This window comes from Rhipicephalus sanguineus, chromosome 10 (assembly GCF_013339695.2).
Source record: "Rhipicephalus sanguineus isolate Rsan-2018 chromosome 10, BIME_Rsan_1.4, whole genome shotgun sequence".
NCBI classification, from domain to species: Eukaryota; Metazoa; Arthropoda; class Arachnida; order Ixodida; family Ixodidae; genus Rhipicephalus; species Rhipicephalus sanguineus.
In genome coordinates, this window is record NC_051185.1 from 4,487,416 (window position 1) to 4,510,600 (window position 23,185).

The 23,185-nt window shown below is 44.0% G+C and overlaps 1 protein-coding gene across 4 annotated transcripts in view; it reads right to left on the reverse strand.

Moving 5' to 3' along the window:
- Positions 1 to 2,751: 2,751 nt before the first annotated feature.
- LOC119406865 (microtubule-actin cross-linking factor 1) overlaps positions 2,752 to 23,185 on the reverse strand; it is a 252,161-nt gene continuing 231,727 nt past the window's right edge. For all 4 annotated transcript variants that reach the window (XM_049419656.1, XM_049419653.1, XM_049419654.1 and 1 more), the window contains 12 exons: positions 22,658 to 22,928; positions 21,569 to 21,782; positions 18,978 to 19,113; positions 17,555 to 17,599; positions 17,354 to 17,471; positions 15,674 to 15,786; positions 15,475 to 15,498; positions 15,139 to 15,252; positions 13,136 to 13,253; positions 10,779 to 10,894; positions 4,031 to 4,142; positions 2,752 to 3,683 (listed from right to left, as the gene is read on the reverse strand). In XM_049419656.1, coding sequence (XP_049275613.1) covers positions 3,439 to 3,683; positions 4,031 to 4,142; positions 10,779 to 10,894; positions 13,136 to 13,253; positions 15,139 to 15,252; positions 15,475 to 15,498; positions 15,674 to 15,786; positions 17,354 to 17,471; positions 17,555 to 17,599; positions 18,978 to 19,113; positions 21,569 to 21,782; positions 22,658 to 22,928 — 1,626 coding nt within the window. In that variant the 3' untranslated portion in view covers positions 2,752 to 3,438. The remainder of the gene's footprint in view (positions 3,684 to 4,030; positions 4,143 to 10,778; positions 10,895 to 13,135; positions 13,254 to 15,138; positions 15,253 to 15,474; positions 15,499 to 15,673; positions 15,787 to 17,353; positions 17,472 to 17,554; positions 17,600 to 18,977; positions 19,114 to 21,568; positions 21,783 to 22,657; positions 22,929 to 23,185) is intronic.

Below are 23,185 nucleotides of genomic sequence, written 5' to 3' on the forward strand. Positions count from 1 at the left end.
CGCTGCAAGACTGGGAAGCCAAATGTTTCAGCTACTTTTTGTACTTTTATGTGATGGTGTAAGAACAATTTGTTTTAAGATTGTATGGTGGCAACTGGTAGATTAGTCAATATCATGTTAAAACATTTTAGGCAAAATGCTGTTGGAATCACTTGGTGCCATTTGTCCCACGATCATGAAATCTTACACTCTATGTGCAAAAATGATGTGGTACTTTTCTCTGCCAACATCTGACGCCAGTTATAAAACAACACAGTTGCACAAACTTAGCACAGTTTAAGCGTAGGTACTTCTTTTTTTAAACAACACCACCTACCATATTTTTATTCTAAGGGCAGCCAACTGAACAGAGCAATGACAAAGGAATGACTTGCCATGTCAACGCAGCAATTTACGGACAATCAGTGCTGACTTAGTCTTCACGTGTCTTCTGAACATGTGGCAAGGAGAATACAAGGAAAGTGAAGGCAACAATTAAATTGCTATCTTGCCTTCGAGCTCACATTAGTTCAGCAGCCCTTCAAGAACAGCGTCAAGAGAAATTTCAAAAGGACAGACTGATGGGCTAGTTGGTAGTGCATAATTCTGAACAGTAGCACAAATAAGCACACAGACAGCGACAGATCAGCACTCTGTCCCGTCTTGATCTGTCGCTGTCTGTGTGCTTCTTTGCGCTACTGTTCAGAATTAAGAGAAATTTACGCTTTTCTTTTCCAGTCAGATCATTTGCCCTTTTGGGGGAGGCAATCGTAAATGATGGATTGAAGCAGTTTTATTTTGTAGCTCACTTTTGGCGCATCACTTAGTTACTGCCAGCAGTATGGCCGTACTTCGATGTGGAGATCAGACCTGGTGTGACGAAAATTACTAGGGACATCATGGCCAGTACTGTTAACCACTTCTTCAAAAATGCGCTATTTGGTGGCTGAAAATACCCTATTTTACCCTAAGCAGACTTCACCATCACTATACTTCTTACCCTTATCAATATTTTTTTTTCTTTGAATGTGTAACTACCACATTTAAAGTCTGAAGAGTAATACTATACAAGTAAAGCAGCTTCGATATTTCCCAAGCATGGCTAAAACTGCTGCTGAAGAGAGACTGCTGCAATGTCTCCTAAAAAAATGTTTTGAATATTGTACTGGAGGAATACACACAATTATTTTAAGAGTATGGTAACAAACAAAATGGCCACACAGTTACACTTCCAGCACTTTATTCCTGAAGCACTGCTGTCTTGCACGGCCGTAACGAAGTAGTATAAATGGTGGAGTAAAAATTTGTTGGTGGCATTGTGGGTAAGCATTACCTTTGTGAACAGAAATGTAGCTGCGTGCTCAAAACTTATTGTGAGGATTCCAGAAGAGACTGCCATGCTAGATTTTCCATAGTTCACCTGAAGCGCACCTACTGAAAAGGTATTGAAGGCTGGGCTACAGCAATGCAAGTGCACTGAATACTGAAGCAAAAGAAGAATGTCTTTTGGACTTTTTTTTTTTATCACCATCATCAACCTTCAGTATCCAGTCAGAGATCAATCACCTACTTTTTCTTCACTCTACCCATTATGAAACAAATTCTTGAGCAGGTCAAAAAAAAACTATTGCGATAGGTGTGCCACATGTTTGATTTCATGGGGTACTGTTAGCAAGAATTTGTGAATGCTTCCACCTGCCTATTTACGGAGTAATTCCAAGCGCTACAAAAATGCTGTGGCTGGCAAAATTAGCCCACATTTGGTAAAACACCGGACCACCCTAGCAAGCAGTGAAAATGGCAGAAATACCCCAGAGTAGCGCAATTACACTACACTTGGTAACACTGATCCTGGCACCACCGCAAGAAATATTGTTAGGCTTAGGACACTAAAAATCCAAGTGATAATTAAAAAGAAAAACAGGAAATTATTTTTAATAGCTTGAAGATTTAAAGAGGTGGTTTAGACTTAAAGGCCATAGCAACATTAATTTATTACGGTGTTTTTTGCTTCACGTGCCATCAATTCCAGACTGTAATATCCGAATTATGAAGCATTACGTAGCATGTTTTTCAGCAGTCTCCCAAGGAAGCACCAGTTTCAGAACTTTATATCCGTCACCATGCTCCTTGAAAATTGCACCTCCACATGGCAGGACAAGAAACATCATTACGGATATGTTACTAAAATTTCTAGTTAAAGAAAAAAAAATTACCAGCATAACGATGCAACGAACCGATGGTGGCGATCGTAGGGTCCGACGACAAGTGCTGTGTCGTGGTCATGAAGAGACTTGATTTTTCTAGTAAATCACATTTATGATGTAACGGAATAGGAAGGCATCTTTAAAACATGCAGAGTATATGCAGAATATTTATTGCAATTTAGTTTATTGACACAAAACTGTACGCAGTATATGGAGTTCCCCATATAAACTAAGCAGTAAGCAAAGAGCAGCATTTCTTTGTTCTTAAGGACTAAATACCTGTACATCATCACCGGGAAATAATAGTGGTCGTACGAAGCAATATTTACTAGATAAATATTTACTATGTAAGCAAAAACATGGATAGCAAGGTGCCAATTACAGCAAAGGTTTGTACATTCTACAGCAAGAGTGCATCTGTTGAATGAAAGTTTTCATACAAGGGCAGGTTTTATGCCTTTGTGTGTCAATCCACATTTTTTAGCTTAGTTGTTGAGGAGCTTTCTGCACAAGTAGCCTTGAGTGCAGGTGTGGCGACGCAACAATCAGGCAGTACAGGCACACGTAATGTATATAGTCTCTTTATTCATACCTATATTAAACACAACAGCTGCGATTTGGTTAATGCAATGGACCAAAAGTGCAAGGTCTAGGTTCTAAAAAAATAAAAAGCGTTAAGTTTCTGAGCCTATGCATGCTCACACAATAGGAAATGCAAATGGCTGGAGCCTTGACTGAAGCCGAGCGGCAAGAAGCCCCAGTGGTGGCACCTAACACAATCCTTTGGTGGGCAAACAATCTGAATAAAACCAGGGTTTTCTGGCCAACTAAAAGAAAGAAGTCACTAATGTTGTATTAGTATACGCATACTATGAGGCTTTTGGTGAGAGAGCTTAACATGACAATAAAAAAGGACATCGCTGCTGGAATGTTCTGAACAGCTGTTTGTTGCTTGACAGGAATCCACGATGCAATCATATCCGCAAGACAAAAATATTAGTTGGACTAGTGCAGCAGCAACATGATCTGGCATCACGACAATATTATGTACAAGTACTACAATGCGCACCTGTGCGATCTTGCGCGACCGGCGCAAAGCCCTTTAGAAAAAGCTGTGGCAGGATTAAAAAGCACAAGAACAATGTTAACAACCAACTTCTATAAAGCTAGCGTCAACAACAACAACAAAAAAAAAACATAAGTAGTGTGGTGGACCCTGCTGAGGGGTTGCGCTTTTTCTGCGGGAAGCATTTCACTTCCATCGCTCGCGCTGTTGCTTGACGTCAGAATCCTTTGTGCTTGACGTTGGCCGTCGTGGGGTGGGGATCTTGGTCTGCGATGATCCGCTGGGTGTGCGTTGGCGTGTCGCCGATGGCGTCCTTCTCTGGCTGTGGTAGCCATCAATGCTGTCCGCGGACAGGTCACTGTTGGCCCGACTTGGCGGCCTGCTTGACGGTCGGCTTGATGGCCGGCTTGAAGGCCGGCTTCGGGGTGTTCCTATGCAAGAAAAAGAGCACAGGAATTGCTAGAGGTTGGCTAAAGTAAGCATTAGAATCCATGAGTGCAGCTGACATTGCTCAACAAAACTGGCAAGTGCACCCAGACCACAATATGAACTGGCAAGTGCACCCAGACTACTTTGCCATGGCACTTCATGTACTTGATAGTTTACCTAAACTAGCGCGAGAAATCAGAGAAACTAGAGTAGAGAGCTACATTAGAAACCGATGGCTGCACATATTCTGCTTTGAAAATTGAAGCTGTACTCTTTAATTAAGAAGACATGTCACAAGAATTCAGTGCAATTTAGTCACTGACGATACTAGAGTAGTGCACCAGCTCACCAAGGCGGGTGACCCGCAGCTGGCCTGAGCCGTCACTGAGCTCGTCGTCGGCAACAATGCGCTGTTGCTGCTGCTGGCTCAGGGGGACGCTGCGTTCCGTCTTTTCTCGCACCTGCGTCCACCAAAGGACAGTGAGGACGATGAAAATGGTGAAGGGGCCACATCACGTGCCCAGAGGCAAGCCTGGGATTACATGCGACCTCAACATTCCACTTTCTTCTGCTGGCCTCATGCACTTGGTTACAGGTAAAGATCTGCAGACAGTTGTCTCCACTTTAAAAACACTCTGCACTATACTTTTATTCATCATTTGCAGAAAATAACAAAACATAAAAAAAAAAAAAGATTGCTGTGGTAAGACCCCCATTTTCACAACCTGCTGCGAGTGCACCAAGTGTAAAGAGTGCAGCAAATTGAACAACCATTCACAAAATCGGTTACTCTTACTTGTACTACACCATTTGCAATTTATTGGCTGCCAAAATTTAGAGAGCTTGTGCTCCTTTATTATATTTGCAGTTGCTAACCAGTTTGAACTTGAAATCTAACAAAAAAGCAATTTCTCGGGAGTGTGCGCAGCATGAAGATTCTTACTAGAAAAAAAGTGACCTTAATCTGTGTGCACATTTTCCTAAGCATATGAGGCATGTTTGTTCCAGAGCATATATTTCTTTTATACTTAAATAAGTTTGTTTGATTTTAATTAATCATGAATAAGCAATGCATCTGTACCTATAGAAAACTTTGTCACTTGATGGTCCATCTAAAAAAATTGGGAAATTTGGAATGGGGTGCTCTGAACATTTTCAGCCCGCAAAAAAAAAAGAAAATCGACCCTCGGAGGAATAAGCGCAGATGCACTAAAAAATTAGATGCCCAGATTAAATCAAATTGTTATGTGCCTGTAGAAAAAGAAAAGAACACCACTCATGATGACACATATTTTGAGTGAAGTGGGGAATGTCGGCGATGGTGCACAGGCAAATTTTGTAGTATGGGTATTAATTAGGGGTGAAATGAAAATTGCTAAGTTTTTTAAAATATGATTAGCTAAATTGCTTATCATTTTAGCCTCTTTGGAGGGATTACACAAAAGAATCAAGAGTTCTCCTGCCATGAAAGAGGAGAAACTGGTTCTTTTGCATATTTTTACGCATCATGTGAGGTTATGCATCACATGAGCTTATGAGTGTAATTTATTAATAGTGCAAAACTTTTACAGACCTTGTCAGATAAGCTTCCCCATGTCACAAGATGACTGTGTTTACACCAAGCATACGTTTATTGGAAATTGTCATCACGTTAGGTGCAGTGTGTCAACATGCTAGTGTTCTTCGTCAATTACATCGGCTGCAAATAAGTAGTGAACATTCATTTTTGCTCATTTTTATGCATCATACGAGGTTAACAGCAGGTTTCTCAGGTGTCCTGGGTAAGCTAAACAAAACACTTTGCTTATAGTAGTATATGTTTAAAATTAGGGACATGGTATGGTTAATCTGTAGGCGAAATCCAACGTCTCTAAAATGTGAAACTGCAAGTTGGTTGATGTTCATTGTAACAGCAGTGCAAATAGGGTAGCAACACAAGGCAGCACACACAAGACAGGTGCTGAATTAACAACTTTAGTTAGCTGTCGTTAGTTTAATGCCTGCCGTGTGAACTCTGTCTCATGTTGCCATGCCGTTACGATTACAATCTATGTGCGGAAGCTAATTGCGCATAGTACACTGCAAATGCAATCAATACAGTGTGTCAGAAGTCTGTTTCATGAACAACAAAAAATTATTTTGCAGCCCTAGAAGAAGTATGAACACAACAGAGATCAAGTTTATTGATAGCAGGACGCAAAGATATTATGGCCACCATTCTGGCAAAACAAAATTTCTGGATGACTCATACTACATTTGCAGAAATATTTCAAGGAGCCCACAAAAGCCTTATATGCAGGCAATATACAAACAGCCCTTTAAAGGGGTCCTGAACCACCCCTCGTGGTTGGTGAAAAAACACACACAGCGGAAAGCAGGCGCTGCTGTGAACACCTCAGCCAAATCTTGCAGTTGAACGCGGCAAAGAGAGTTCACGAGCAGAGAGCAATTACGTTGCTACTTTCTCAAGCGCCCTCTCTAATAATAATAAATCCCGATTGATTCTTCACACAGATGACCGTACACTCTCTACAGAGGGCAGTCACACAACAGATATTTCGTCACACAACGGATTGTTACCATTGGCTGATAGTCGACATAAATCAAAAGTGGCGTTTGGATCAGATGCGCTTCTCACCACGGGGTGCAGCCAAGTGCCGGGTGTCACTCTCTATAGCCCAGTAAAATTACACAGTAGAGACACTAGCGAAGGTTTCAGGATGCGTGCTCAAGGCCCTGATGTGCGCGTGATGTAGCTTCTTTCCCTATTCCCCCCTCCCCCTCTGTGGAGCTTCCAGCATGCTTGTTGGGACAACAGAAGAGTAAAGTGCTCAAAGTGTAAGACAAATCCCTGCAACTCCGCTCATCCTTGAAGACTTCAAAAAATTTTGTGCCGATCGATTCACAAGACAATGAACTCTGACACAGATGTCAATCGATGATTACTTGGAAATGTGGTTCAGGACCCCTTTAAGGTATGTGGTTTAATTACAAGCAACTTAGGTTCTTATTACAACAGCCCTGAAGAAACAGCTTCACTGAAAACAGCGTTAGGGTTCCGCATAATCACACAATATCTAGTCTTTTTTGAACAGCAATTGCTTTTAGATTTGCCTGGCACACAGTGTGTGGCCCAGTCATTGCAATGCAGCAATTTGCACAGGGAAGCGCTACCCTACACCATATTACCAATGTTCATGAATTCAGCCAATGTCCAATGTTCACATGGCAATGCACACTTATGTTTGGCCCTCTTGGTGTAATGCTGCTGGATGTTGGCTGCAGACTGGCTTACTGGCTGCCTTGAACCGAGCATTCAAGTACTAATCTCCAATTACCACTGGCTGATAATGACAGCATTATAATGTGACAGCTGGTGTGGCTGCTACCGTAAATCTTCTTGCTTGCATTTCTTTAAAAAATAGACATGAAAAGTTTCTTTTGAGAACACTGGTTGAAAGCGGTGTGTCAGTAATGGAGTTTCTGGTTTGAATGACAGAAAGTTGAGCTAGTTAGTATAGATCCATCATAAAAGAATGTAAAGCATGCACAAGACAACACAAACACCGACTGTCAATTGAAAGGGCGCACTGCAGCAGAAAAGAAAGTTACGACACAAAAACTTATCTGCATATGCGCAGGTATGGTTGCGCCACCTGTCATGGCTGAGGCCTGGCGTAACAATAATAGTGGAAGTGCATGCGTGAAGAAGAGGAAACTTTATTTTAGGGAAGGTAGTAAAGAGGCATTCGAGAGCTAACTGGGTGGTGCCCCAGGGCTCCACTAGCTCTTGCCGCATGGTGAACATGATCTAAGGCCGCGAATTGCAGCTCCGAAGAGTCCCAGTGCTTCGTTTTAAAGTCTATGCTATGGTCTAGAAATTTATCTAAACCTACTGGTTCACACCCCCATGAGATGTGGAAGAGCGCTGGCCTGCTGTCACACCATGGCACAGTGTAGGATGAATTTTATGCAATCTCAACAGATTGTATGAGGCAGCCTTCAATTAACTTACATAAAGAGGAAATGAAATGCCTGAACAGTTACCTGTTGTGTAGACCCACACGTGTACCCGATTGTCAGGCAGCACTGCCATACCTGTGCATGCGCAGACAAGTTTTTGTGTCTACTTTCCTTTCCGCCACAGTGAACCCTTTCAGTTGATTGTCGATGTTTGTGTCGTCTTGTTCTCGTCTCGTGTCCATGATTTCATGCCTTACCTTTTATGTTGAATCCTTTGGTTTGGCCCAGATTAAATCAGTCACATTAAAACCAGACCTAGTGGCTGATGCGGTTGGATAGCTGTGGAATTGGTCTACAATAAAAAAGACATCTGCCTATACCTTTAGCAACAGTAATGTAGGGGAAATTGCATCGTGAAAATCAGGCAGACTCAATACAGTTAAACCTGAATATAATAAACTTCAATATAATGAAGTGGTTAACTTATTTTACGTAACTTCATGTCTACAGAACACCATGTATATACATCAGCATAATGAAGCTTGTGTATTCATGATTTCAATATAGTGAAGTCGGACTGCTGCCACAGTAAAAGACCGAAGCAGTTAACTGAATCTTGTTGGTATCCCAGCTCAAATGATTGAGTTATACGCAGTTTCTGCAAACGCATTTCAAAGCAGGAAGCATCTTCTGGTAGTGGTGCTCTCCATCCGACTGTGTGCACCTGAATGCACTCCTCCTCAGTTCCAGAGCAGTGGAGAGGGAGAGCATATGGTTGGAACATTGCGTACTCCACGCCATGTAATTCTGTATTGCCTTCTAGTCCTGTATTACCTACGTAGCTCCATATTGCCTACAACGTATAATTCAGTATCACACACATAGTTCCACATTACCTGTGTATTCACACAGTGCACGCCTTGTGTCGATGCCCAATTTGGTGATTTTGTGGTCGCCGTACGGCTAGTGACATGAGTAGCTGTAGAGGCAGAAATACTAAAGATGTCTCGATCACCAAGAAAAAGCTTGGTGCAGCTTATTTCGGGCTATCACAGAGCTTGCCCTCCAGAAGTCGAAAGCTATCCTGGAATTGCTAAAGAAGAGGATCAATTCCCAGCAACAGCAAATCGTAACTAAAAGGAAACTTTTACTGCACATAAAGGTTCTTTCGGAGAGTGCATTGCTGCAAGAAGCTTTAAAGGGGTCATGAACCACTTTTCCAAGTAATGATCTAATGACCTCAGTATTGAAGTTTACTGCCTCCCGAACCGATTGCCGCAAAAATGTCTCGAATCTGTCTAGAATGTGCGGAGTTACGGGGGTTTGGCGCACACTCTCAGCGCTTTCTCTCTTTTCTCATCGCAACGAGCGCAGTGGAAGCTACACAGGGAGGGATGGCACAGGGGAAAGCAGTTACGTCAGCGCGCGTCGCGAAACGCGATCGCTCTCCCGCTGTGATTCGCGTGTGCAAGTGCGGCTACCGTGTACTGAGGAGTGCGGCGCCGGCAAGTGGCGGCACCCCGTGGCAAGAAGCGCATCTGATCCAAACGCCGCTCTCGATTTATGTCAGCTATCGGCCAATGAGGATGCTATGTCTTTTGCGACGTGGAGATGCAGATTGCGACGTCAACCGGCAGACGCCCCGCCCACCGACGAGAGTGAGAACTGGCCTCTGTTTGAAAAGAGGGCGCCTGAGAAAACGGCAACTTCGCGTTCCGCTTGTAGCCTTTACGTGGTGCGCACGGCTGCAGTATTTGGCTGAGCAGTTCATAGCCGTGTCAGCTTTCCGCAGGATGTGTTTTTTCAACAAGCCCAAGGGGTGCTTCATGACCCCTTTAAGTAGCTGACCAATTTCTCATATCTGCTTGCAGCTGCCTGCTGCACCACTACAAACTCCATAATATCATGTGGGCAGTCTGCAATAACACTGACACAGAAGACGTCTGTTAACCCAATGCATAACTCTGAATGAAATTTGAGACACCATACCCTGTCTTGCTCAATTTCTTGGACATAATGCACGCGTGCGACGTCGCAAACGAGAAAATGTGGCCACATCGAACAAAGCTGCCGTAATTCACTTTATTGCCTCACTGTTCTAAATTTAAAATTACTGTAATTCGACTGCCACCTCACAACTTTGAGCAGAAACTCTTATTTTTGGTGGCAGTATTGATGGCAAGCTGCAATGATGGAATGGGTGTGATAGCTATGCTTACACCGATTACCACAATGTGTTGGATGAACCTGTGATTCAGCTTTACGCATGCCACTGCGAGGACCGACATTATTGCATCGAGGTTTAACTGCATACGACAAAGTTTTATCATGAAAGAAGGTAACGGGTGCAGCCACTGACACAAGAGCAGAGAACGAGACAATGTTTGTGTCCTCTTGTTCTGTTCTCTTGTGTCCGTGTATGCAGGCCTAACATTCTTTCATGAAGAATCTCTAGCTCAACTTCCTGCCATTCTAAGAACAAAGGTTCACTTGCTGCTATACTAGGGTGCTATGAAGCACACAATGGTCCCACTATTAAGCCCAAATAATTAGGAGATGGTCAAAAAAATTAGTTGGCTACGTAGTCAGCCAGTACTTCACCTAAACTGCTGCTTTCAATGTTTGCGCTCATTCCCATCCCCAGGAAGTGTGCGAGGTGGAGAAGTGGGCGGGGGATCTCAGTGGCTGTGTGGCAGTGAAAAATCATCGTCTGGGGAGAACCCTCAGCCCAGACATGCAAAGGAGCACCCCATTACCCAGTCGTAGACGGGAATCTTAGAGCCCTCTTCAGCCGGCACAGGTCGGTAAAAGGACGGACTGAAGCCCTGCACTGGCAGGCACGGCATCATGGACTGGAATGGAGCTGCTGCAAGGGTCCCCAGAAGAAACTATCTATCAGATGAGTGGGATGGGAAGAGAGAGAAGAGAGAGAGAAAAAGACGGCAACAGCTCTCTGCACGGCCGCGCCAGGAGGGAGAGGCAGTGTGCTGGCGTCCCCCCAACAAGTGGCGAGTCTCTTCTGGGCTGCTGTGCCCGACGAGGGAGCGCATCGTGTCGGGAGAGGATGGGAGGCAGTGGGGGTTGCGGGGGGTGCTTGCTCCCCCCCGCCACATCCCGTGAAAGCATGCACGCACCTTGGTGATTGGTCCCGCCCGCGAGAAGGTCTTGGGCTTGAAGGGCGTCATGGACTGGCTGACGCCCTCGGCCAGAATGAACTGCTCGCGCAGCTCCAGGTTGGTGCGCCCCTTGGCTGGTGGTGGTACGTGACGGTGGTGGTGGTGGTGGTGGGAAGGGGTGCAGCAGCAGGAGGGGGCACACGCGCATGCGTCCAACAAACAGGTCAGCCACGTGCACACACACATACACACCACACGCAGGGGAGCACATGGTACAACACACTCTAAACGCTGGCCAACACACATACAGACGACCACAGCAGGCACAACCAACCCCATCCATCATGCATGGGAACACTTGGCCAACAGTAACAACGACAATGAGCTTGGCCAGCGTGGTTCTGGACACCTTACGCTTTGATATCCAGTTGACCTACAGAGGTGCGCACTTTCAGCTCCTTTACCTTAGTGAACGAGATGTATGCTACTGATGCTGAGAAGGAAGAATAAAACAAAGGAAATGAGAGCACAGCTACGTCACAAGACCACTAACTGTCATGCGAGTTGCCTTTTAAACTGTGCAACAAGCATAACAATGAGATCTCCAAGTAACACACAAGTATATTACATTAAGATGAAATTTGTCACGTTAGATGTGACACTGTACTCTTCTGGGAAACTCTGCTCAGTTTCCCAAAATGCAGCTCCCATTCGTCAAGCTAATCAGTTTACAATTTTCCTCCATGCTCAATTTTATTAGGGTCGATTGAATCTGTATCTTTTTTTGGTGTGCTGTACTGCTCTTTTTTCTTTGTTTCATGTCAGCACCGTACACAAATCTCATTACAGTGACCACATAGTGGGCAAACGAAGGCAGAGCATGTCAGCTAAGTGACATGGATGTTCACCACACCAAAGAAAGCTTTGCACACCTCTCTTGCAAAATGTTCAAAGGTCCACAGCAATGCATTTACATGGAATGCATGTTGATGCACATAAGCCCTGTGGCATGCCATGAAGCGAGATGTGGTATAAGGTTTTAATTACATTAGCAGGTGTTACATATAGAGGTTTGTAACTGCTGGACATGCACTACAAGTGCTTTGAACAAGTGGATGCAGATAAGAGCTATGCAATGGGGCAGAGCCCGTTGACGAGGGGAGGCATGTGCGAGGGACCATTGTTATAAATGTTACACGCTTGTTTGGCATTATGGTGAACATCCATGAAGCTAGTGCCCGGTTATTATTAAAACCATGGCACATATATTGCAAAGAGCTGAAAGCCTGCAGTCAGATTTGGACATTACACCATCTCTAAAAGGGAAACCTTGAAATTAAATTTACAGCATGTTCGTGAATTCTCAGTTAGCCCCTACAACCCGAAAAACAACCTAAGGTCATCTGCCTGTTAAAAGGAAAACCTACACTGCATCTGGTCAAAATTTAATTACAGATACTAGTATATACAAGACATCTCAAACACAGAGGACATACTTCAGACACTACGGTAAAGTTGTGCAACCCAGGAGAAAAATAAAAAAGAGTCTTCCATCACATTATAACAGTCAGAAGTTTAACCTAACATTGCTAAAGGTGAGGTGTCTGCTCATAGGCTGCATTGGTTGCAGGCTCGAGATAGGGCAGGTGTGGTCAAAGAGACCTGTTAAAGAAGCCACAGGAGAGCTCCAAGTTTGTTGTTCAACAGCTGCAGCAAAATGCAACTTTTGAACCTTAGTGACATTGGCTGCCTCTTGAATGGCATGCGGCCGAGTTGTCACAAGTTTCCCGATTTTGTTGATGCCAGCAGGCATGCATTTATATTAGTGGGTGACTTGCAGCTCGATCAGGCCTGCTTCCTGATCAAGTAACCCAACCCCAAGCTGCAAACAGACCAGAGAAGGGCTATGTGCTGCTACCAGGTCAGTTTGACCACCCCTGAGACAGAGAATTAAGTAGAGCAGAAGAGAGATAGTGGTTGGCATGCGAAGAAGGCATGCAACGAGCATTCACAGGCAGGCCCATATATGTACAATGCATTCCAAGTCCCAGCAAGGCACAGCCGCGCGAGAAGAAGAGGGGGTTAGGGGTAAGTAGGCGCCATTTGCACTGCAAACTGTTTGGACTGGCTGCGTCGGTACTGCTCGATTATTAGCCGTGTTAGCAACAATGCTTCTTCTCTCCCTCCTGCCACAGAAGAGAACAAAAAAGGAAAGAGAAGGGAAAAAAAATGTGGCAGGAAAAGCACCGCTCCTCGTTAATAATGACAGAAAAGACAGAAAGAGACAAAGCTTTCTCTGGCCTGAAGAAGAAACAATGGCTTTCGCAGCATAGTACACATGGAGCACAGGCGCAATGCCTCTGCCACCCGCTTACCTCGGCAGGGATCGTTTTTGACGAGGAATTCGTCGAGGGCCACCCAGCCGCCACCTACACGCACCATGACCGTGCTACGCAAGATGCGCACCAGGCGCAGCTTCTGAGATTCACCAAACTGAAAGCCACACATGACGTTAGTTCAAACAGAGGTTCATCAAATCAGGCTCAAAAATAACACTTCTCAGTAGGGGTGTGCGAATATTTGAAATTTCGAATATTTTTCGAATAGTGTTTGCTATTCGATTCGATTCGCACTGGAATTTTACTATTCGAACTTCTCAAAAACAAATACAGTCAACGCCCAATTGAAAGCGACCCCTTCAGATTTTCAATATGCTTCACCTCATTACACTCTCGTAGTGCGGCAAAGCTGCCTTTCAAGATCCATTAGGGTCGAACTTTGCTGAGACACAGTCAACGTCCGATTGGAAGTGGTCCCTAGATTTTCAATATGCTTCACCTCATCACACGCCGGTATTGCGGCAAATCTGCCTTTCAAGCTCCGTTACGGTCGCAAATGTATTAACTCAAGAAAACGCTGGTTCCAACATGGAGATGAAAGATGTGGCAGAGGTGGGGGCTCAATCAATGCTGTTTTGGACCTGAAATTTGGGCAGGAAGTCCGAAAAATTGGAAGCCGAAGCTTTTTAGCATCCAAAATTTCAGATGTTCTTATAGATTGACGTCTACGAGGCAGATTTGGAACTCCGGACTTGAAGGGAGCACACCCTTGTCCGCCACATCAGTTGGGCTTCCACAGAAGTTGAAAGAGGAGGAGAGGCTGAGGAAATGGCATCTTTGCCTATCACGTGTAAAGTATTGTCGGCAAAACTTTGGTTGCACCAAATCATGTACATAAGTACAATTCGGCCTCTACAGTGCCTCATTCTTGATAAGACAACCATGAAACACCACCCCGCCAGTGCTTCATCAACCTAGCAAAAAGAAACACTTTCATGTTGCTATCTCATAAGAATATGCTTAGGAATCCTCTCTAACTTTTTTTCTGCAATTTCGCTTCGAAGTATTCGAAAAATATTCTAGAAATATTCGAGAAGTATTCGAAAAATATTCGATTCGATTTGCACTCACACTTCGATATTCGAGTTCGCTTCGTACCCAAAATTTTGCTATTCGCACAGCTCTACTTCTCAGATAACAAACAAGAATGCTTAGTCCGAGATTCATAATTACTGTTAACAAAATACTCGATTGTAAGAGAGTACAGCAACATTAACAATAAGCTTGAAATGAAAAGGACATGATCTGTCATACAGCGGACTTCTGTCAATTTAACTCCGGTCATTCAATTTTTTCGATTAACTTGTTCCCGATCAAACGTCTTAGTCAGTGCCCCTGTGTTTCTATTAGACTCAACTTAATAGATTTTGATCCTAAAGGTAAGCCTTTGCCAGATTATTCATACATGAATCCAGACCCTAGTGGTGACCACCATAATGGCTCCAATTGCACCAGTGTGCGTTTTAACGATTCTTAGGGTACAGTGAACGCATTAAACAAACCCCACCTTCCATTGAAAACGCATATTTCTGGCCTGCCCCAAGGTTTCAATGAGAGGACAGTAGGTCACAAAGAATTGTTACGGCACTTACCCAATAGTAAAGCCCATCTTTTTTATACTATGTTTTTCCTGCATACTATGCTCTTCTTATTAAAAAATTACATGTGCACCTGATTTCTGCTTTGTTTGGGAGCTCTAGTGTCCTTAAGATCGTTTCCTACTTTGAATGACTATAAAGTGGGTGCATGTTGAACTTAAAGCTCTTTTAAATTGGGCCAAATACTTCCAAGTGAATCAACCTTGTGATGTTTTTCTGCCCCTTTCTTAATGAAACCAGCCAGGTAATTAGTTTAATAGATTCTATCATCACCCGACCCTAGAGTTTGGTATTTGATTATCTAAAAAAGGCTTTGTATAAATAGGCTAATTAATTTTACAGAAAGAACAATGTCACTTCTGAAATGCCATGGGCACTTACCCGGTATTTGCCCTCGCCCACTTGGAACACTTTGAAGCGGTGAACACAGGTGCACTTGGCAACCTGTCGCTGGACTTCGTCCTGGATTTTCTCGGCCTCCGTAAGGGGCTTGTTCTGCAAACCAACGCGCATCACACTGCTTACGGAGACAATGCCTCGAAGCATGCATCACCGCTGAGCTGTCTACGTCAACCTGTTAGTGACCAAGTCATGCCACAGAACATTCGCTCATACACTACGCTAGGCTGCAGACTGCAGGCACACCAACAAAGCTAGCTGTATGGCAAGCTCGTAACAGGGCTGTGAGTACAGTTAGCATGTTGAGATGGCACTCACCTGCTTCGCACCATGAACCAAGCACTGCAGCACAGGTTGTGTTTAGTGTTTGTTGAGACAGAGAAGAGAGAAAAGCCATGTTAGGAAAGGTTAGCACCAAGCTCGCAAGTCTACAACTGAGCTACCCAGGCATCATTGCAAGGCTACTAGTACAGTCATTAGAGAGCCTAACATGGAGCCAGTGGCCGTGGAGACTCACATCTCGATCGGGACGAAGGGTGTCAATGTACTCCTTGTGGTCGATGTAGCCGTCGCCGTTTCGATCAAAAATGTCAGCCACCCTTTCCATCTCGAGTCTGCTTGTGGGGAATTCTGAAACACGGATCAGACACCACATGGAGACCACGTGACAGGGCACATGACAATCTGTTCATTTCAGCCGACATTTCAGGAGTGAATGCCATTGAGCTCTCCGACGCAAATGATACAGTCAAAACTTGTTATAACAAGGTAGTGTCGGGACCCTAAATTGGTTCGTTACATCGGTTATTCGTTGTAGCATTAGGGATAAAAATCTGCTCGAACAAACCGGCAATTCGACTCGCACAGAAATGCTAGATTGAAAAACGCATTATTGCAGGCTTCAAATGTACAATCAACGAGGTAAAGCTCACCTGTCGCCATGTGCCACTTCAAACTAAATTAAGAAGGTGAAACTACAACAGAATTAAATTCGTTTCACAAGACAAAACAGGCCTGCATTCACACTTATTCGAAGAAGGATGTCATCTTTGTCTGGTAGCTTTTCGCAGCACTGGGCAGAATGAAGCTTTCCACAGTGTCCATGCACGAGAGGGCCCCTTCTACTCCAGCAATAGAACAACTTTTTTTTTTTTACACAATGGTCGAGGGCCTCGGGAAATGCCCATTACTCACCAAAGCTAAACGAAGCCAACATGAAGCACATGGCCAAAAGTAATGAAAATTGCCAACAGAAAAAATAGCCACAAGAAAAGATAGTTTTAATGCTCTGACTATTTATATGCAAGCACACAAGATGGCTATGGCTGTGCTATAAGAATGTTATTCGTGAAAAATTTTACTAAAGCTTTCCTCAAATTGTGAGATCGATGCCATCTGCTCAATAGCGATCAAAATGTTTCTGCACTAATGGTAGTGCCTTTTGTTAGGTCAGAACTAAGTGAAAAACCATTCTTACTGTTTGTACTTTGTTGTCACAGCAAAGAATGTACCTCCCTGCTTACATTTAATTTCATTTTTACACTTTACCTTGTAGCCACCCATGCAAACAACAACAGAAAGAATAACAAGAGCTAACTGTATCCCTTATGCATTCACCTAAGACAGCTCGAAGGCAAGAGCAATCTGGGTTGGCTGTTTTACCATATCAAGGTGCAATCTTCACTAATTAGCATTCACTAATTAACTTCCCTAATTAATGTTCACTAATACACTCACTAATCACTTAATTTGCTGCAATTGTCATCATATAACTAATTTTCACTAACATCAATGCTAATTAAATTAGTACTCAATTTGCCTTGTTTATCATCATATAGATGCCCAGTCATGCCTTCACTCGCTTCTGTATGGCTTTCGTTCCCTTGGACGTCACGTGATCTCTTTTGCTTCCCTTCTCTCACGCCGGCTTTTCGTTCAAAGTCACATTTGCACGAGACATATTACAAACAAATTCGGATGAGAGTATGCAGCGAAGTGTCACCGTGTCATTACACTAGCTAGACAAGCCATGTAAGCCTACAATGCTAAATCCAGAAGTTAGCGCGCATAAGCAAACCAACGAAGCTCTCCATGATGTGCACATGCACATTTTGGATCAGCTATTTGACAGCACATGCAAGGGCTTTGCATGCACTACACTAAAACCCTGCTAAAGCCCGAAAGGCAAAAGACATACTCGACTTGAGGATTCCTTCAATGAACTCCTCCTTGGTCACTTTCCCGTCATTGTCTTTGTCGATCTTGCGGAACAGGTCCATCACACGAGACTTCTTGTTGTTCATCCAGCCCAGAAACTGGAAGAGGAGAAGCACATCATGACCAAGTCTGACTGCAAGGCCGCACCCCACTTTCGCAGCAGGATCAGCCGGTCACTTACCCTCCTGCGCCACTCATCGAAGTCGAAGTTCTTGATGCTCTCCAACTGAAAGATCAAGATGCATTGGCACACATAAGCTCAGCAGCCCTCATGCACTCGTGGGGGTGCACCTTATCAACTCCGATAATGTGCCACGTTGAAAAGCAATCTATTGCAATAATTTGTGGGAGTAAATCATGTTAATTAGTAAAACAACTATTCGAAAGCAATAAAACAACACGTTCCTCACATTTAGAGCAGTGACATACATAAAAAAAAATGCAGATCCATGTTGCACCACGTGGCTTCATGCAAAGTGTTAAATCCTTGGAACACGGGGTGTCGTTGGAGCCCATGTTTGGACAAATGGTCTTGCCTTTTCTTCAAGGCTGCTTGTCAAAGTGATGGCTCCAGCAACATCCAGTGTTCCAAGAATTCTTCATCCCTTCAAGCTTTCGTCTTCCCCTGAACGTCTTCATGTAAAGTGTGTCATGCAAGGCTGGAGTGAATACTCAATGCTTCGTATTCGATCAAATATGATATCCAATATTCGCTTCGGCTTGAATTTATGAATGCGAGGTTTTCCAAGAATTTGAAACAAACATATATCTTCCCACGTATAACCTGCCTGAAAAAATGGGATTTCATGACAGCGTGGCCATGAAGCCACCCACTTAGGTGCAACTCGTGCATGCTGTGAAGCATCACCTCAAGGGGAAGTTTGCACATTATCCACACTTAAAATCATTATATTTAAAAGTATTAGGGCAATTATATGTGCAAACTATGATAACCTTCATGATGTACCGTATTTTACCCTGCATAAGCTGCAGCCCCAACTACAACTCGCTGAAAAAAAGTTAAATCTGTGCATGCAACCCAAGGAAATAACGGCATACAGTTATTCATCTGAATAACTAAACCTTAAAAATAAGCTGACTTCGTAGCTCAAACAGTTTTATCTGTGGCAAATTGAGAATCAACCTTTTAAAGATGTGTCAACGTTGGGCACTTGTATCCATGTTTTATGCAAATCCCACTAGTCTAACTATATTCACTTCAAAAATATTCTACATTAGTTATACAAAAGACTCTCATTAAACGGAACCTGAAGGGAGCAGGAAAATGTGTTACGTTTAAAGGAGTTCCGTTTGCTGAGAGATGAAGAGGGGTGCAGAATTCAAGTACAAAGCCAACCATATTAGAGTTAGTAGTACCATTTAAGCAACAGTTCCGTTTAAGAAATTTCCATTTACTGAGAGTCTACTATAGTTACTATTTGCTTAGCATTCGCTACAAACCAACTATTCATACACAAGCCCAGCATATCCGAGCCTGGTGTATTCATACCTAGCATATTAGTAACTAGTGCATGTAACCTAGTGTATTAGCCCAGTGCATGTAGCCAGTGTATTCATACACAAAACAAGTGTATCGCACTCACCTCTTGTAAGTACTTGAGGTGCTCCAGCAATCGGCGCTGGCGTTCCATGGCCAGCAGCCAGACGTGCTGCCACTTCTCCACCAACTCCCGGGCACGAGGGTGCCGGATTTCAGGCTCTGCGGCAGCATGTCCACGCCTGCACACACAGACGACATGTCAAACGAACCAAATATGTACAGCCAACAATTTATACACATGGTTTAGTGTTTGATAAGCTAAAATAAATGGCTCTAAAATCTGCGTAAAAGTTTGATGGAAGCTAAGGCACGTTGCCAGGCTAGTTGGTCGGGATTCATAATTCGTATGGCGTAGCGCACCACGACAGGGACAGAGAAGAGGGACGCACACACAGAGCGCTACTTACAACTAATGGTTTTATTTGCGATCACACATGCCTTTTATACAATAAAAGTGGATCAAAAAAACCGATAGAACAACATGTAAAGATACAGCACAAAGCCTGCATGTGTCATCACAACAATCTACACCCGTAAACGTCAAAGCGATGATTCCAGATACATCTTTTTTAGAGCTGTGCGAATAGCAAAATTTCGGGTGCGATGCGAATTCGAATATTGAAGTGCGAGTGCGAATCGAATAGAATATTTTCTGAATATTTCTCGAATATTTCTAGAACGCCTCTCGAATACTTCCAAGCGAAATTGCAGAAAAAAAAGTTGGACAGGATTCCTAAGCATATTCTTATGAGATAGCAACATGAAAGTGTTTCTTTTTGCTAGGTTGATGAAGCACTGGCGGGGTGGTGTTTCATAGTTGTCTTATCAAGAATGAGGCAATGTAGAGGCCGAATTCTATTTATGTACATGATTTGGTGCAACCAAAGTTTTGCCGACAACACTTTACACGTGATAGGCAGAGATGACATTTCCTCAGCCTCTCCTCCTCTTTCAACTTCTGTGGAAGCCCAACTGATGTGAGGGGCAAGGGTGTGCTCCCTTCAAGTCCGGAGTTCCAAATCTGCCTCGTAGACTTCAATATATAAGAACATCTGAAATTTTTGGTGCTAAAAAGCTTCGGCTTCCGATTTTTCGGACTTCCTGCCCAAATTTCAGGTCCAAAACAGCATTGATTGAGCCCCCACCTCTGCCACATCTTTCATCTACATGTTGGAACCAGTGTTTTCTTGAGCTAATACATTTGCGACCGTAGCAGAGCTTGAAAGGCAGTTTTGCCGCAATACCGGGGTGTGATGAGGTGAAGCATATTGAAAATCTAGGGGCCACTTCCAATCAGACGTTGACTGTGTCTTGGCAAAGTTTGACCGTAACGGAGCTTGAAAGGCAGCTTTGCCGCAATACGAGGGTGTAATAAGATGAAGCATATTGAAAATCTGAAGGGGTCGCTTTCAATCGGACGTTGACTGTATTTTTTGGGGGGGAAGTTCGAATAGTTCGAATAGTAAAATTCCAGTGTGAATCGAATCAAATAGCAAACGCTATTCGAAAAATATTCGAAATTACGAATATTCGCACACCCCTAGCAGAAAGGTAAATGCAGAGAGTAGCGGGAAGCGGGATTGTTTGGTCAAGCACCGGGAAAATTTGTCAATTGCAGTCGAGGAGTTGCGTATTGTATTCCTTTGACATGTGAACGCGTATACATAGGCCAGACTGGAAGGTGTGTGGAAGGTGTGTGACTTAGGGAACACCAGTACAATGTGGAAAAAGCTGTATCTGGTCATTTGGGAATTCACAGTCAGAGGTGTGGTTGCACCCCAGTGTTTCCAAATACCTGTATTCTTGATAAGGCCCGTGGCAGAACCACGCAGGAAATAACTGAAGCCTACGAAATCGACAAAAGGAAAGAAAAATGTGCAAGTGTGCCTTCTTTGGCTCTGTCAGCCAAAGAAAAGATTTATTTGGAATCTTCGCCTTGACATTGGCGGGTGCAGACGTTGGCGGGTGCAGATTGTTGTGATGACACATGCAGGCTTTGTGCTGTATCATTACATGTTGTTCTCTCGGTTTTATCGATTCACTGTTATTGTATAAAAGGCATGTGTGATCGCAAATAAAACCATTAGTTGCAAGTTAGTGCTGTGTGTGTGTGTCCCTCTTTTCTGTCCCTGTCGTGGTGCGCTACGCCATACGCATTGATGGACGCATACACTGAAAAACTGCTGTGCTGTCATAGAGTGGCGTTGTTCTGCACCCCACTCAACAACTGCCCATGTGGTCTCATTCAGCTCCCAAAGACGGGAACACCTTACAGGCTATGCTAATGAACAGGGCTGTTGACAGTCCAGTATAGAGAGATAAGATTGCTCAAGAAACATCAGAGCTACTAGAGAGTTTAGTGGACGGCTCTCATTTCATTTTGATTCCATGCACAGGCACATTTATCTTCCAATCCATTGGTGTGAAGCCACCGTGACCAGTAACAGAAAACTGAGCTCAGTAGCAGAAGTCCACAGATAGAGTCAAATGCATGATAAACTGCAGTCCTTATTTATATGGTACAGCATGTACACCTCAACAGTCTAGCCCAATGCAGGGCCCATTTCATTTCTTTCAATTTTAGTACAACAGGCCACCAAACCAGAAAATGCTGAAGGCGGCTAGAGCACTCACGTGGGCGTGGACGTCCGAGGCGTACTCTGAGAAGCTGCGTGGGGCATGCGTCGGTCATGTCGTTGCTGCGACGGGCGGTCCTTCGTTCCACCAGCTGCGGCCGAACCAGCGGCCGGCTGGCGCTTGCTGGCAAAGGCCTTGGAGATGCGATCCACGTCAGCCTGCCTTTGAGACATGTCGTCCATGAAACGCCGGTGGTCATCGAGAAGGCGCTCTGCATGGAATTCCATCCCACGAAAAGTTGTCAGATCGCTTTTAAAAGCACTACAACGGTACATGTACCATGAAGTTGCTAAGGTGACAATCACCAGTCAAATTTTCCAACAAATTGTTCCTAAGGAACATCACAGCAGTCAGGTTTCTGTCTGTTAGTTCTCATTAATATTGTGTCTAACAAAGAAAAACGAGCCCTTGAAAGTCATCATCTTTCCAGCAGTCAGGCTTGCCACACAAAAGCAGCCCTGTTCTCTTGAAAGGAGCGTTAAAAGTACAAGACTAAGCTAGAAGTACAGTAAAGGCTTGCTAATTCAGATTTCATGGGATCAGAAAAAATGTCTAAATTAACCAAATGCCAAATCATCGAAAGTATCGAGAAAACAAACAATGTCTATGACATCAATAAACCTTCATTTTCTTGATGAATACATAAATCCTGTACTTATTTTGCGCAATAGCTTCGTAAAAGCAGCAATTTCGTCATTCGCAACTCCGTTCACAAGGTGACCGCAGCTCAAGACCTTCGTGTCTGAAGCCAAAACGTGTTCTGCACCCCCTCTCTTATTACGTACTACTACCACCAACATCACCACGTGCACGTGCCAATAATTCTTTTGCTGGCGAAATGGTCAGCAATTGATTGTTAGTCCATTGCGATGTAGTGAATGAGTTTTAAGCCAGCATGTGGACCATGGCCGACAGCTCTTCAACAGCTTCTGCCATGTTTGAGTTTTGCGACACTGTGCGTGCATCGAAAGGGTTAAAATGAAGCTACTCAGTGCTGCATCAGCACGGTACGTTGCTCTTCACTGAGAGTGCTAAACATGCAGTTTTAAGTGCGAGTCTCAATTTTGTTCACAAGTGACAAAGCACCTGTGGCGGTCACGTCATCTGGCAGTGGTTGGGCCTCCAAGGTCATGAGACTGGCCTCGGCTGCCAGCAGCCAGCGCATCAGTTCCTCGAGGAGCTCAAGCACGTCGCGCAACGAGCGTAGGTGCTCGGCCAGCTTCTGCTCCCGCTGGCGTGCCCAGAGGGACACCTCTTCCCACCGTGACTGGATGATGGTGACCCAGTGGCGGATGACTGTCACGGCATCTGGGTGACACCGGGACAGAATCTCCTGTGCCAGCGCTATTGTGCTCTCCTGCAAAGCGACACAACCGTGGGATCAGGGTTATTCACTCAAGGTTGTACCAAAACACTGTAGCTCTTGATGATGATGATGATGATGATGATAACAACAACAACAACAACAACAACAACAACAACAACAACAACAATAATAATAATAATTGCTGGAGTTTTAGAGGGACTGAAATGGTTTTGATGATTTTGTACAAATGCACTGAGCCGGAAGAGCAAGTCCTATGGCACATTTGCAGACCGATTTGAAGCTCTCTG